The 16,895-nt window shown below is 43.3% G+C and overlaps 1 protein-coding gene across 1 annotated transcript in view; it reads left to right on the forward strand.

Moving 5' to 3' along the window:
- The window catches only part of THSD7A (thrombospondin type 1 domain containing 7A), a 350,332-nt gene extending 336,634 nt beyond the window's left edge, over positions 1–13,698 (forward strand). Inside the window, exons 23-28 of the mRNA XM_069094452.1 lie at positions 999–1,172; positions 2,948–3,043; positions 6,338–6,420; positions 6,852–7,062; positions 10,750–10,837; positions 12,194–13,698. Coding sequence (XP_068950553.1) covers positions 999–1,172; positions 2,948–3,043; positions 6,338–6,420; positions 6,852–7,062; positions 10,750–10,837; positions 12,194–12,278 — 737 coding nt within the window. The 3' untranslated portion in view covers positions 12,279–13,698. The remainder of the gene's footprint in view (positions 1–998; positions 1,173–2,947; positions 3,044–6,337; positions 6,421–6,851; positions 7,063–10,749; positions 10,838–12,193) is intronic.
- Positions 13,699–16,895: the final 3,197 nt, after the last annotated feature.

The following is a 16,895-nucleotide window of genomic DNA, read 5'->3' on the forward strand; positions in this document are numbered from 1 at the left end:
TCACTTTCTTCATCTATAAATAAAAGGAAATGATATCAGACCTTCCACTCTCTCAGGAGGGCTGTGAGGATCAGATGAAAGGGTCTATGTTAAAGAGCTTTCAGAACTCTGTAAATTAGTTTGCCAAAGGGATTCCCTTTTTTGATTGTTTAAGAGACAACGTGGCACATAGTAGAGCAAGTTCTGGTTATACTCGGCATTCAGAAGATGCCAGAATTTACCTGGATGACTAAATTTGGGATCCACAAGGATAACTTTCTAGTTTCTCATGCCAATGACCTGGTTCTGGCCTGTTAGAATAATCCCCTTGATTTCTACAAACCAATCTACATAACTTAACCATTTGTACAATGCTTAGCTGATTACATTGAGTTCCTGTGGATGTCATCCATGGTGGAGTTTTTTATTCCAGTCTTGAATACTGTCCATTTCATAGGCTCTATCCAGTGTGACCCACTTTTGGTTACATTAGATAATCTCAGTGGTGTAGACCGTCAGTCCACTTTTGCTTTGAGAAGTGATATAGGTGGTGATGATGATGGTGATGATGGTACACCTGTTATTCTCTGCTCTCATTCCAGTGCTTTACAATCAATAAATATATAAATATTTAACATCAATAATTCACCTTAAAAATATTCCCTAAATTTGGAAAAGGAGAAATTAGGGGAATTAAAAGATGAATGAGGAGTTATACTATATCCACTCTGTCTCTCTCTTTCTCTATCTCTCTATCTCTGTCTTCTTCTCTGTGTGTCTCTGTCTCTATCTCTCTCTGTCTCTGTCACTCTGTGTCTCTGTGTGTGTCTCTGTCTCTCTCTTCATCTGTCTGTGTCTGTCTGTCTATCTATCTCTCTCCCTCCCTCTCCCTCTCCCTCTCTCTCTCTTTCTTCATCTGTCTGTCTCTGCATTTGTCTGTCTGTCTCTCCCACTAACCCAAGACATGCATAAATATGTATATTGTTTTGTTTAAGTTCTATAATCTTCTGTTTTGACAGGTGACTGTTATTTAAAAGAATGGTCGGCTTGGAGCCTGTGCCAGTTAACCTGTGTTAATGGAGAAGATCTTGGCTTTGGTGGGATTCAGGTCCGATCTCGAGCCGTGATCATCCAAGAACTAGATAATCAACATCTTTGTCCAGAACAAATGTTAGAAAGCAGAGCCTGTGATGGTGAGTGTTGGCCTTAAGGAGAGAACTTTCCCAACACAACCCTGGTTCAGCAACTGCAGCTGATTTTGATTAGCCTCAGTCCCTTCCCTCAAGGCGTACACAGCCATAGACCTGGTGAATGTCTTAAGAGAGCGCCCACTTCAGGCGGGAGAAACTCCAAAGCACAGGATGCCAATAGGTACATAAGGGAGAGAGACATCCCAGAAAGGGCAACATTGATTTGGACTCTAAAGGAAGTTTAGAATTCCATAAGGCAAAATTTTGAGGTCACTGGACCAACAAAATGATGGACTAGACACCTTCCTCTATTCTCACTAACTCTCAGAAACATCCCCTGAGTAGCAATTATGCACCAGCTATAGAACAGCCCAGTTGAATGTACAGGACAAAAACAAAACCCAGCAGAGCCAAGTCACCCTGAATTAACCCCAGAGACTCCTTATCCTTATACTTCTCACTCTGCACCCCTCCTGCCCTAGGGAGGGTGTGACCATAAACCAAGGCAGGGATTTGTGCTGAGGCCTATGTCAGGCACCTACTGCACAAATTTTGACAACAAATGTTGAGGGGGTAGGGAAGGATTCAGTCCCTTCTTCATGGAGCGACCCCTGGGTTAGAGATCCCCAAGGCTGCAGAAAGGAGCAAAACCAAGCTGAGGTTAGTCATGTTTCACCAGAGGCTCCTTAGGGCAAGGACTCATGCCCTGAATACTAAATCCCTCAACATTAAGGAAACTGAAGAAGCTTTTAGCCTAGCCATGGAGTAGAAGGTGGAGGGTAGTAACCACCAGCACAGAGGAAGAAGACAGAGGGAGAGCAATGGGGACTCGTCCTTGTCTAAGAAGGGATTATTTCTGCTGGCATTTGTTCTACCAGAAGGCACAGAAGGTAAATTTCCTGGGGACAAGATAGTTTCATTGCTTTCCTTTTGTCCCCAGCACTTGGCCCAGTGCCAGCCACCTGGCACACATTTAATGAATGTTTGTTGAGTGATTGGTGCATACCGTGTTTCCCCGATAATAAGACACTGTCTTATTATTTTTTTGGACAGAAAAACACCAGAGGGCATATTTTCAGGGGAGGGCTTATTTTAATGAACATTGACAGCAATTTTAATAAACAGGTAAATGTGAACAAAAAAATGTACCTTTATTCAATAAGCAAATCACTGGGGAAGAAGAGGATGATGCGCTCACTACTGCAGCTCTGATTGGATGCAGCTCGGAGCGCGGCGTGCGTTTCACCCGGGGGAGGGGGGGACGGTGCATACAGAGGGTACCTTAATGTAGCATGTAGTGCAGGGGATCACCTTCACTACAGTAGCAATCTCAATAGGGCTTATTTTGGGGGGAGGGCTTATTTTAGAGGAATCTTGCACAGTAAGGGGAGGGCTTATTTTCGGGATAGGTCTTATTATTGGGGAAACACAGTATGTATCTGTTTATATGTTGTCTCATCCAGGTAAAACGGAAGCCTCTTGAGGGCAGGGGCTCTGTTGTCATTGTCATTGGTGGCAGTGGTTTGGGGATATGAATGTCCAGCATTAGCACAGCTCCAGACATAGAGCAGATGCTTAATAAAAGCTTAATGATTAATTGATGTATGCTCTTATCTGTAGACCTCAATAATCGCCTCAGGAGAATGTAAGGTTCTTGAGCATAGGGACTTGTTTTCCTGTTGTCTCTGTATTCCCAGCACCTGACCTAGGGCCTGACATAGCAGGTGGCTAATAAAGCCTTGCTGAGTGATACTGACTGCTTGATTCTGTCCTCCCAGATGGCCAATGCTATGAATACAAGTGGATGGCCAGTGCATGGAAGGGGTCTTCTAGAACTGTCTGGTGTCAACGATCGGACGGTCTAAACGTAACAGGTAAAGCTCTCACTTCCCTTTGTTCCACTAGAAAGCAGGGTCACAGGTTTCAGATTTTCTTATTCCTCATGGGACATGTGAACTGGGCCCACCCAACATATGGGGAGGGCAGTCCATGGGTCTGACTGGCCAAGCTGGGCATGAGTGCCCTTGGATTCCTGGCCCCTCTTGTGGCACAGCATTTCCCTCCTCACATTCACTATTCTCTTCTTGTATGGTTGATAATTCCTCTCCATGTGTTCATTTGGGATTTAATTAATTGATTAAGTAATTCAGTAAAAGGAAATTCTCCTTTGAATTCTTTTTCCGAAAATCATGTTACATTTTTTAAGTTTCTTGACCTTTTGCCCTGGACCTGTGGTTTCATTGGTGTAGGGAGTTCCTGGGGTAGCTGCTGTCTGCACTGGATGTGAGTGGCAGCTGCCTCCTCACTTTTAGAGCTTCAGATTTGACTGAAGTTCAGAGAATTTGAGAGACTTAACCATGATCACACATCAAATGTGTGTCTGGAAACTCTAGGTCTTTCTGCCTCTGAGGTTGGCCTTTTATCTACTACATATCCCATAAAGATATTTAGAAGAATAAATTGAGAGAATCTTAATGTAAAAAAATGTTCAGATGATCTCTTTCCCCTAGAGATTCAGGAACCACATCAGTAAGGACTTTGTCCTGTCTGGGAGCCTAGCCTCAGAGCTCTCCAGACTCCCCAGGACTCTCAGATTCCACTTGACAAGAATTTCCGGATCCTAGACCAATAATATACTATTGAAGAGAAGAGTAGTCTGCTGACCCCACTGCTCCTCTCTGCAGCAGGAAAAACTCCTTATTTCCTTCCCTGGAAGGTCAACAAGTTGCCTGTTTTCATCGTTGGGCAGAGAAAGTTTTCCAGAAGGAGTTCAGGGCTCCATGACCCCAGGATGAAGGGAAGGAAAGATCTGGTATTTTCCAGCAAAGCCTTGGCTCACTCGGTATGCCATGTCCTAGTGAAAGGTTTGCCCCTAATGCCACCAGGGAATCATAGGAATGGAGGGGCATTTGCTTATCTCCTCACCTTGGCAAGACCAGAACCTCAGAGAAAACAGTCAAGGGTCTCATTTTAAATCTCCAGCACAGAATTGGTGGCATCTCAGAGTTCATGCTATTGGTTGCTAAGGTCTTTTTAAAAAAAAAAAAAAACATGGGTCCAGATCCTGCTGACTTGTTCCCCCTGTAGGCCTAGCCCTAATGATGATGGAGGATGCAATCCCAAAATATAGACAGAAGCATGACTGAATACCTGTGGGAAGAAGGGCATTTCCCTTTCTGTTTTGTGAGAGTAGCAGGACCTCAATTGGCAGTCCTTATCTTGTATTCTTTCCTGATACTATGATGATTGATTAACTGTGTATAAAATGCACATATGGAAAAAGAATGGTGATGGGTGATGGTCCTCCGTACCTGCTCAATCATAACTTGGCTCCATCAATAACCACCCACAGCCCCATGATACCAGGCCAATAGAAGACATAACAGAGCCAACGCCTCCCTCAAAATGGAATCAGGATTCCTCAGAAGTCTCTGTGATTAAATAGGCCATGCTCATGTCTGCAGAAATAACCAATGAGAACCTGGCCTTAACAGCTTCCCTCTACACTGGGTCCCCCCCCCTCCCTGGAGCTGGCCCTGGGTGAATGGCGCCTCGATGTTCAGCCAACTCCTCCCTCCCTTTTGTAAAAGGAACTCCATTTTATATGGGAAATGGACAAACACAGGCCTCCTAACCTCTGGTCTTGTAAGCCTTTGGAAGTATTGCTTTTGTTTTGCATTTAGACTTAGAAATTCTAATGAGCATCTAAAAAGAAACTTCTAACTTCAACTGCCTAGTGATTACTGACCATGATAAAATTCATCAGCATTACCACTTGGGCTGGGATGCTGCTGCTAAGGAGGGTCCAGAGTCAGCCTTCAAAGCAGCCAGAAAATGTTGTCATTATTCACAATCAGGAGGTCACCAGTCAGTAAGCTTTTATTAAGGGGCGACTATAGGCCAGCCTCTGGTGCTAAGCATTGAGATTACAAAGAAAGAAAAAAAAGTGCACTTGAGGAGCTCCTAACTGAACAGAGGAGACAACACATAAAAAGAAAACGAGTCACATTCAAGTTCCATAGAGAGTAGCTGGAAGGTTGTCTCAGAGAGAAGGTCTTCATAGCTTCTGGGGGGAGAAGACAGATGGGATTCTTTTTTCCAACATGGCAGCACTAAAATCCAGACATCACAGGGAGAGGACTCCTTAGCATCTCCACCTGACCAGTGTGATTACTTTGTGACATCTGTTCTCATCACAAACTCCACCTGGTCATAACTCTGGAAAGGCATCCCCCAGGACCAGAGAGAGAGGATTCTGAGTTAGAGGAAATGAGGCCAAAGTGGAAATGAGGCCAAGAGCTAGAGCTGGTTATTCCAAGAAAGGGATGCCCCCTCACTGCTGTGTTTTTCCTGTTTATACTTCTGTACCTCTCCGTGAAGAAGAGTATCACCTGGGGGGCAGCCCTGGCTTGTGCCATGAATGGCCTGGAATTTGCACCTTTTAAGGGCAGATCCCTGTCAGTGAGTTTAATTCAGTATAGTTCAACTGACAATGATTAAGTACCCAAAACACCCAAATAAGGCACCGACTAGGAGCTAAGGACACACAAAAGAAAAATAAAACACCCCCTTCCTTTAAGAAGCCTACTGGTGGGAAGCAGTGTGTAGGCAGATAAGTAGGTAAGAATTAGAAACTAATTTCAAGAGGGAAACAGTGATGACCACCAAGAAATCCAGATGGGCTTCATGGAGGATGTGACCCCTGAGCTGGGCTTTGAGGAAAGAGAGGGATTCTGTGAGGTAGAAATGAGGAGAAGATCGCAGAGCCATTGCAAGAGCAAAGAAGTGATCTAAGTGCCAGTCATGTCCAGGAGTTCCAGTACCCTAGACCAGCCAGAGACTGTTCAATGTTGTTGGTGTTTTCTGCCTTGATAGGTCACACATGCACAGGTTTAGACTTGGGGTTCAGGATGGCATTGCCTCACCTAGACTGTCTTCAGAACAGCTCTCAAGTGACACTGGCTGAGGAGCAGATCCTGACCTGTTACTTCAGGGCTAAACCTCCTCCTCCAGCTCCCCTGTGGATGACGGGCCCTGAGCCTAGACATCACCTCAGCAGGGCTAGCTCAGCCTGAGTCATTGGTCAGCAGCCACTCTCTAAACCTCTGGCCATTGCTAGCGCTGAACAGGAGCTGCTGTGTGTCACCATATGATTTTGTATCCTACAGGGGGCTGCCTGGTGACACGCCAGCCTGAAGCTGACAGGTCATGTAACCCACCCTGCAGCCAACCTCATTCCTACTGCAGTGAGGTAGGTGACCTCCCCTGGAATCAGGCAATCCAACTCCAGCCTAGACCTTGCCTCTGCCTCTACTTCCCAAACCCCCATCAGAGTATGTCTCACATACCCTGAATCTTTCTTTTTTAATTGCTAGACTAAGACATGAAACATCCCAATTTTATTTGCAAAGTTATCTTTTCACTGCTTATAATGACATCTTCAGTGCTCTGAGACTTTGTCCAAATGGGCACATTCTCCTGGATTAACTCTAGGTAGGAGGAGTCCAGTCATTAATCTCTCCATTGTCTCAGTACAAAAACAGAATGCGTCTTCAGGCAGCTTTGACCCAGTGAAAGTAAATCTTGCATGAAAAGCGGTCTGGGCTATCTGTCCACTGAGTTTTTGTTTACAGTTCCTCCCATCCGTGCATGCACAGTTTAAAGCTAACTGTTCTCCTGCAGACTCGAGCCTGTGGTTGTGAAGAAGGGTACACAGAAGTGATGTCCTCTGATGGGACCCTGGAGCAATGCACCCTCATTCCCGTGGTGGTCATCCCCACTATCGAGGACAAAAACGGAGACGTGAAAACAAGCCGAGCCGTGCACCCCACACAGCCCTCCGGTAACCCATCAGGACGGGGACGGACCTGGTTTCTGCAACCATTTGGGCCAGGTGAAGTGACAAGGCATTGGCAGCAAAGCAGAGTTCTGCCTAGGGAGCCCTGAATGGGGAGTCTAAGGGCCAAGACTGAGATACCATCTCCCCCAGTTACTGCCTGTGGTACCTCTGGCAAATCACATGGCATCTCTGGCCCACAGTCTCCTCATCTATGACCTGAGGGAGTCAGACAAAATGATCTTTCATGTCCCTTCCAATTTTAAGTTCTCTGATGAGACAGATGGAGACAGAGAAACAAAGACAGGGAAGAGAGACATACATATTGAGACAGAGTAATAGACAAAGAGACAGACATAGACACAGAAACAGTCAGGCAGAATGTACAAAGAGGCTTTCCTGAGGACTTGGTACCTCTGAAGAGGTAGCCATAATTTCATACACTAGAGCTGATTTTCATCAGCATGGTTCTTACAGTATCCTTCTTATACACATTTCCCCAGGAGCTGTTTTCTACCTGAGAGGGTCAGAAGCATTTTTCCTTTAGTCCTTACTCCTTGCCTTATAATTTTTCAGGTTAAGCTGTTTTTTAGCAGTAGGAGGAAATCTTAATCAAAGATGCAGTTAAGGGAAGAAATATTGGTTGGGAAGAAATATTGGTTGGCAAGAGAATCTATGCCAGGCTATTAGGCTAAGTCATTCTCAGGGCACTTCACCAAGGAGCCAATGAACAAAGGTCCAGTAATTGAGTACTCAGAATGTGTTCTTCCGGTGCCAGCATCAAATCCAGAAGATGCTTCCATGCCTGGCCTCTCATTCATTGAGACTCCTTGATGTCCTGCCCTCCAACTCCTACAGCCCACGTTGACACCCATTGCTTACCAAAGTATGGGCCCCTTGAGGGTCTTCCAGACAAGGGGTCCAGGAGTAATCTAATCCACTATTAACATTGTCCGGGAGACATTCCCCCCACCTAGTCCATCTGCCAACTGTTCAGGGGAGGGCTTAGGGACTAAATGAAACTGCTCACTCTTCTCTCTTTCTAGCTGCCCACTTCTGCTAAGCAGATTTAAGCACAGAGGTAGCACCAGAAATTAGTCAGAGACCTGGTGGGAGCAATGAATAGGAGGTTTGGTTAGCAAGTACCCAATAGAAAATATAATTCCAGGAGCCCTCTGTATCTCCCCAGAAGAGATGCCATGATTACAGATAAAACAAATGTTAGCACAGATGAGAACAACTTGTTTTTTACATTCCATCAAAATGTCTTCCCATTTCTTCTGACTTCCACTTAAATATTCTTTTTCATATATTTTATGTTATATATATATACATATATATATATATATCATATCTTTTCAGTTAAGGTTTAACTGAATAAAAAATTAACATGAGCCTAGGTTTTTAACTGGAAATGTGACATCCGAGGAAAAGATACCTGCTTAAAAGAAAAACCTGCTTAATCTTCGGAAACCCTGAATCATTCAGCATATAAAAACAAGAGAACTGATCCCCAACTGGAGATTTGCTGTCTTGACCTAGTATCCAAAAGGGTCCATTCTATTCACCACAAAGCAGAGAAGGGAGAATTAGTATTTTCCTTTATTTCATTTTGAGATTTATTTTCTCTGAAGTTATCCTCTCTTGTGGGACTAGTATGGGGAAGAATGGCAAGGCTTCAGAAAAATAACACGATACCACTTTGATCTCTTGACTGGAAAGACCAGTGATTACAACTGCCAAGGAAGAGTGATAGCACAGAAGTTAACCAGCAAAATGACTATTTTTTGCCCCAAGCTCAAATCATTTTTCTTACAACTGAATGTGGACACAGCATTTAATGGCAAGTGAAATCCAAAGCTGATCTTCCCCCAGCTTCCTCTGACTTGCTTTGGATTCCATACAAGTATCTAACACATTGTTGGTGGGTAAGCCTACCTAAGACATATAAATCCCCCACTGGCATTTTTAAATTGTAGACAGGAAGAAGAAATCTATAAAGCCTTGTAAAGAAGTGCAGAGCCAAGATTGGACATGTTTAGCAAATAAACTCATCTCAAAAATTTCCAAACCCAGGCATATGGTCATCAATTAATAAGTCGTCTCCACTGAACACACCAAAGACCTGTGATAATGGTGACACCAAGTCAGAAATTTCCCAAGTCATGCCTGCATAACAAGGCATGATATTCAGATGAAGTGACTTATCACTAGTTAGAAAGAAATTTGTCTGTGTGGTATCAAAAAGTTTCTTGAGTGATCACAGAATAACCGGTTTGTAGATTTGAAAGGGACCAATCTCAGTAGCCTTCTGATAGAATCCCTTACTCTAAAAAGAATTCCCACTACCATATCCCTGAGCAGTGACCACCTAGACTCTACTTGTGCACTTCCAAACTGTGCAGCCTGTCCACTCATATGGCAGGTCATTCTGTTTTAAGATCGCTCTCATTGGTAGGGCATTTCTATCTATCGTTCCATGTGATTTCACCAAATCAAATAGAGGTCTTTTGACTCTCTGTGGTTGGAATTCAGCTAGCCAATTATTTTCATATATATCTCCAGGTTCTTAGAAACACTTAGAATGAGTGTAGAAAAGAAATGAGAGGCACTAATAGATGGAAGAAATGCTTGTTAATTCACTAAAATAAAGCCAAACTAATATAACAAAAGAGCTTCAAAGAAAGTCTGTAAAAAACACTACCACCTCAAACCATTCATCTTACTGTCAGCCCACTTTATAATAAGTCAGGTGTGAAATATCAGATACAGAATCAAAAAGAAAGAACTGATTTCTGAAGCTAAACCAATCTCATGTGTTTTTTTTTATTGTGATGTGTGCACTTCTACCCAAAATGCACCCTAACCAAATTTGACTGTTCAACTCATGCTTGACCTTCCTTTCTAATCTCTAGATGGCTCCTCCACTATCTAGCACAGAATTTATAATTTGGAAGACTTCAGAGTTCATCTCCTCAAACCTGTACCTGAAAGTCATCCCCATTATTTCCACTTGAAGCTCTCTAGGGAGGGCAGAACATGCTTACACCCTTTTCCACGTGACAATCCCCTTCTGAACCACCCCCAGGACTCACTTTTCATATCACTCACTACAACAAAGGAGGGGTTTCCATAAATAATGCCTGCTGCTCATTTAGAATTTATAACACCAAATTCAGAGACTCAAGGGGAAAGGTTGGCATCAACAAAAAGAAATTGAAACCCTGGTGTCCTGGGGCTCCTTCCTGTGCTCAGGGTCAAGAAATGAGGAGATGCTGGAAAAGTAATTTTTTTTTTCCTTCTCTGTCTGATAATTGCAGGAAATGTCACAAATCTCATTGGCAAAAAAGTGATAAGAAAGAACTTGATTAGCAAATATGGGAACCAAGCAAACTTAGGACACTTTTTTAATGATGAGAGGAAGGTTAGATGCTCATATCAGGCTTACATGTGAAGAGTGCTGTTGATGTTGCCAGGATCCCATCTTATTGACTCATTCAGAGCTTTAGAAAGTAGAGTACCCATGGCTAACATGGAAGTTGGCATGCCCACTCACCTCCTAGGACTGGGCCAGTCTAGAGAGTTTTCTGGAGATTGGGGATGTTTTCCCTTTATTAATCCTTACCTGTGCCCTGACAACCATTGCTTTTTAATTATGAAAATCCCTGGCCCTTCCTGGGTCCAGCTCAGGCCTGTCATGTACCCAGACTAATGGAGACTAATCACTAACATCCCTTCCTCCAGATGGGCGACTGAAGACCTGGGTATATGGCGTGGCAGCTGGGGCTTTTGTCTTGCTCATCTTTGTTGTGTCTATGATCTACCTAGCCTGGTGAGTGTCTGAATCTCCTGCCATGTCAGTAAATGGAGAAATCTTTCCCTTCCCGGGTGGCGGGAGCATGGGAACCTTGTAAAGCCCAGGAGACAGACCCAACTCAAGGTTGCTCAGTCAGTTATGTAATACTTACCTGGCAATGTTCATGAGTTCAAACAAAACTGCCCGTAGTTGTGGCAGCTACATACATTTCATTATCCTTGACTCATGTTGAGGGTTTGCATGTGAATTCTCCGTGACCTGTGATAATCATAATAAAATCAATGGACATGCATTAAGTGTTTAAACATTTACAAGGGGCCCCACAATGGCCATAGGATGTGAGTATTATTAAGCCCATTTTACAGATAAGGAAGCTGAGGCTCAGAGAAAGTAAAAGCCTTGCCCATGGACACAAAGCTAATAAGTATTGGAGGCAGAATGCACAGCCAGGTCTTCATGGGTTAATCTGCTCCCTAAACAATTTCCTGAATTCTGTTATTGAATTCCTCTATTTGTCTTATAAGGCAGTGAATTCAAAGTCTCTCTTCAACTCTAGAGCTGGAAATGTGTGCTAGATTCAGAGCCAAAGAATAACAGAATCTTAGAATTGAAAGGGGCCTCTGAGGTCCTTGAGCCCAATCCATAGTCCAATAGGAAATCTCTCTACAACATTCCCAACAAGAGGTCCTCCAACCTTTGCTTAAAGGCTTTTAGGAAAAGATGATCTACCACCTTCTGAGGAAACCTGGTCCCTTTGGGGATCATTGTAACAGGGAATTTTTTTGCATCAAATTTTTTCTTAAATATAATCAAAAGATCTGACTTCAAATTCTGCTTATGCCACTTATTATCTCTGTGACACTGACCAAGTCACTTCTCCTCTCCAAGTCTCAGTTTCTCCATATGTAAAATGAAAAGGTTGGAGCAAATACTCTTGAAGGTCCCTGTAAGCCCTAATCCTAAGATCCCATGTACTTGCCAAACTCAGTTTATGACCAAAATTCCATGCTTTGGAATTATTAATGAGTGTGGAATTGAGGTATTGGATTTAAATCATATGTGAGTGAAGAATCTGATTTCAGAGGTATCCAGCCCCTCTCAAGCCACTTTTATGAAAGTGAAAGAGCTTGGAGGGGGGAGCCTACCAGATGGGGTTATTCTCCCATCAGTAGGAGAGGACATAACTTTTGTTATCTGTCTTTTAATTGCTTGGGAGAAGGTGGGAGCCAGGTGAAAAGTTCTGTTTCAACAGGTATGCAGTAGGCAGGCTGTTGGATTGGGAGGTACTGTTTTCCCCCCAAAGTTCCAAACTTAGTAATTAGCTGGTCAGATTTTTTCCTAAAGTGTTCTCATTTTTCTGCCTTGTTACAGCAAAAAGCCAAAGAAACCCCAGAGAAGGCAGAACAATCGTCTGAAACCTTTGACCTTGGCTTATGATGGTGATGCAGATATGTGAGGTTTCATTGCGATTGGCGATGACCAGCTTCTGCCTCCTACCTTCAAAATAGGTGTCCAGAGGTCCTGAGAGTGTTCAACTTGTGTGTATAAACATGCATTTTGACCTTTTCTTAAAAATGCATCCTAGAACAGAAGAGTGGGCTTCCTATTGCTGACAGAATGCTCACACGGCAGAACTTCAAAGTTACCCATCAGCATGGAGAATTCTGGCAGATGGAGTAATTGAAGAAACCTGATTCTGAGTGATTTCTGTCATTTTTTCTGCAAAAGTCACCACCAAGGTCCTGTTATAAGGATGGCACCTGAGGCCAAACTTGTTCTTCAGTGTTAACCAACCCGTTGTAACCTGTTAGCATGAAGAGTTTCTAGCAAGCACTCTACCACATGCTATATTTGAGCATAATAACCTGTATAGCAACTCTGTTGAATCCTACTATTACTCTGTCAGATTATATCCTTTTAAACAAGCCACTTAATGCCGGCAAAGTGAAGACTCCAGACAGAGTGGCTTAACCCACTGAGAAAGCCAAGCACCTTGGCAGTTGATTCAGCTATTGTTGGCCCTCATCTCAGGAGGCAGAGACTCATTTTGAAGATGCCAGTCTTGTCCTGCTCATAAGTCTCAGCGCCAGCCAGCCATGCACATACAGGTATCTGGAAAGACAGTGTCTTCAAAGTTAGTGTTTATGAGTGACTCATTTCTGGAAAATGGATTCTCTTCAGTTGACACAATTGGTTTCTACTTTTGCCAACTCCTCAGCTTTCTGCCTGCATCTTTTTATTTTTTCTCTCTCTCTGGAAGGCACATTTTTGCACTATATTAGTGCAGCATGATATGCACTGGATGGCTCTGTCAAAACAGCCTCTTTTCATAAGGGATGATGGTGCCTGGAGCTAGGAGCATCATAGAGACATTAGCCAGGGAGCAAATGCACCCTGAAGAGAGTGGAGCTCGTCTGGGGAAGCAAGAGGTAGAGCTGGCACACCCAACTCGAGTCCATCGAGAGTGGCCTCATCCTGGTGACCACTGAATAATTAAGGACATGGTGAGGATTTCCCAGCTTACCTCTGAAGATTGAGTTCCCTTTGGCTGGTTTCTAATTGTATGTTGAAGGCTCTTTAAGACTAGATTTTTTTATATTGTTATCTTTGTTTAAAAAAAAGAAAAAGAAAAGAAAAAGTGGCAGCCCTTTTCATTTTGAGTGAGCTGTGAATCTGAAGGAACATTTGCATCATTTTCTGAACTAAGAGAATTTTGAATTACTTGGTGATTTTCCTTCTTCAGTTTCTCCTCTCTGACATTTGGCTGCTGGAGGTCCCAACATCCCTTTTTGTCTTTTCCATTGGCCCCATTTGAGGGGAGCTTTCCTCATAGTGATTCAGATAATGCTTACATAAAAGCTGATGTTGCATCTTCACTCTGTTCGGGGCCTCAGTCATTAGCCCCATGGGTGGGGTTTCCTGGCTGACCCCCCTGAGTGTTCCCTCTGGGTTCCTTTTATTTTTGCCCCTATTCCACCACCCCCTTCTATGATGTGTTCAGTCAGTATATGCCTCATTCCCTCTTCCATGATTCCACTCTCCCCACCTGACTCAGAAGTGGCTGGGCAATGCACAAAAGCAAGCCTTGGTGGGACTGGCCATCTCTAGGCTGGGGGGAGGTGGGCAGTGTTTGAGAGGGGCACTAATGAAGCAGTACCACTAAAATCCTGGATCGGGCCACTGCAGCTGAAAAGTTAGGTCTTTGGTGAACAAGTCAATCCCTTCCATCCTAAAGGAAAGCAACCGACCATGTTTCAGGGTGAGTGCGTGCTCTGGGCAGCTAGGCACTTCCCTTCTTCCTAGAGGTGATCTCCCCCTAGTGGACATCTACAGTACTTGGCAAAGACTGAGGATGACATCTGCCTCTGCCCCACAGTGGAGTGGTCTCTATCTACATCAGCAGATGTCATCAATAGAATATATTAAGCACCTGTTTTATCCTCCCTGTCAGTCACTGTAAGGTCTCAGGAGAGATCTGATTTTTCTGGGTAGGTGGGGTTCATTTCTTTGAAAAGAGAAAAAAAATATGAAAAACAGAAATCCATTTCCCAGCTCTCTTTTTCAGAAACATGGCAAAAATAAATAAATGAAGCCCTGTTATTCCTCCAGGGCAGTGGGAGGCTTCCAAAATGATCTTCATTTTGGCTCCTGGCAGTACAAAAAACCCTTTCATTTATCCAGAATACACAAGGGCAATAAGGTTTTTGGTTAACTGAATAAATACTCTAATAAAAATAACAGCTGTCATTTATATAGCACTTTAAAGGTGTCCAGGGCACTCAGCTCCTTTGAGCCTCACAACAACCCTGTGAAGTAGGGTCCATTTTACAGATAAGGAGCCCAAGGCTCCAGGAGTGAAAAGCACTTGCCCAGGATCACAGAGCTAGTAAAATTCTGAGGCAGAAGTGGAGCCCACCTCTTCTAGTTTCTAATTCCAATGCTATTAGACATTAGATGATAATTCCTTTGATTCCCTGCTTGGCAGATTACTGTTGGTGATTGATGTGTATCTGTGAAGGGGGCTCAGTAAGCAAGGTTATGTTATTTACACCACTGGCTCTAAATATGCCCTCTGACAGCTTTCTGCTATGGAAAATTGCAGTGTTTTTGTTCATAAGTTATTTATTTAGTAATTCCTGCCCATATGTTTTATAAATATTGGTCCAGATACAAGCCTTATTTTTCCAAAACTTTGGCTTAGATAAAACTGGATATGGCTTATAAACTTTTTATATCTTTTATATCTTTTTCATATTTTTAAGTGTCTGTCTATAGCTTTTTTTTCTCCTTTCAAAAAGTCGTCATTGTAGAGATGTGTGTGCCCCCTGTTTGAACCGATATCATCTGTATATAGGACTACTTTTAAATCTCTGGAACCTTATACGGAGCACTGATACAAAAGCTTCCCAGATGATAAAGGAGTCTTTCTTTAGTGCCTCAGAAGGCATTTTAGAATCATACAGAGCCTTAGGGAGATCCTATGGTCAAACTTGCCTCTGAGAAGCTGATGAAATTACAAACTTGAATGCTCCAAGTCAGCATAGAAAGTCTAAGGTGGCATCCAAACTGTGCAGTACTCATGTGAAGGAAGGTGAATTCCCTTTGGCTGGGACTGGGGCTGGGCATGAGTTTGGGCTGACTGTCCTGGGAAGAGTTTGGGATTCTTTAAGGTATAGCCCTTGTTCCCACCTAGGAGCTGTCATTTGGATATTTCTTAGCAGAGTGGGATGTAACATAGAGTTTGGCTTGGTTGCATCTTGCATAAGTGGAAGTTTACTAGACTCTTATTTAGAAAAGATCCCCTCTGTGTTTGGGGACTTCATTCATTCACTGAGCACTCTATTCGTTGTTCATCTGACACTGCCTTATGGTTCACCTCCATTTTGTGATTCATAAGGAGGAGGAAGGGAGGAATGGGAAGGGGCAGCCCTTCTAGAAGACCCCAAGGAACTTGAAAAATAGCCACTGGGCACATACAGGAAGGAGATTTTAGTATTATTTGAAAACTAAACCTCAACAGAAGATTCTATGGACTCGTTGAATGATTTCAATACAAACTCTAGAAGGAGGGTACAAGGGGACTCATTAATTTGTGCATTAATCACAAATCTGGGATCATGTTAATAGTTTAACAGTCAAGCCCCTCCCCCCAAATTCTGAAATTCCTGAGGCCAAATCAATGCAGGTTTCATTCCATAAGTGAAGCCTCAGTATCCTGACTTTCCTTCCTTTCTGAAAAAGCACAAGAATGAGACACATGCTGAGATGTAAAAATCATTGGGACTTTGGGATCACATGGATGTTTAGCCATTAAAATGGGAACTTGATGGCTTACTAGGATCCTCAAATTTGTTTTCCTAATCAGCCACATTCATTTTTCAATGTTACATGTGTTTTGGAAGTGTGGAAGTAAGATCACTATGTTCTATTTTGTCACTCAGCCCTTGGGTAGTGGGGTCTCTATGGGCTAACTTGAGACTTAGCTCAGTTCCTTTAGGTCCCAACAGGGAAGACCAAGCAGGAACCAAGATCCAGGGGTTCCATTTTGGCCATTCTTCCCTACATCCTTAGTTTTTCACAACAACTCTCTTTGTCTTTTTTCCCCTATCCCTTTTCCCCCCACTTCTAGGCCACCTAAGTCACCACACAATTGGATCAGGTTGTGGGCCTGCGATAGCCCTCATTTTCCAATTTGTACTTCATACCTTTCACCAGAACAAACATAACCTGGGTTCTGGTCTCATCTCTAATGCTGACTACCTGCATGACTTTGGAAAAGGCATTTAATATTCCTGAGCCTCAGTTTCCACTTCTGTAAAATGAGGGAGTTAGACTAAATGGTCTGTCCATTGCCTTGTAGCTCAGCACCCATATAGACTTATATACATTTTGTCCAGTGAGTTTCAAGGAAAGAAAATAAGAAAGAGAATATGACTAGGCTGAAGGGTTGTGAAGGGAGGAGGGAGAGAGAGACAGAAAGAGAGAGAGAGAGACAGAGAGAGAGAGAGAGAGAGAGACAGAGAGAGAGAGAGAGAGAGACAGAGAGAGAGAGAGACAGAGAGACAGAGAGAGA

This window comes from Petaurus breviceps, unplaced genomic scaffold (genome assembly GCF_028583685.1).
Source record: "Petaurus breviceps papuanus isolate PSGF00001 unplaced genomic scaffold, PetGlider_PUasm1.0 218, whole genome shotgun sequence".
Classification (NCBI taxonomy): Eukaryota; Metazoa; Chordata; class Mammalia; order Diprotodontia; family Petauridae; genus Petaurus; species Petaurus breviceps.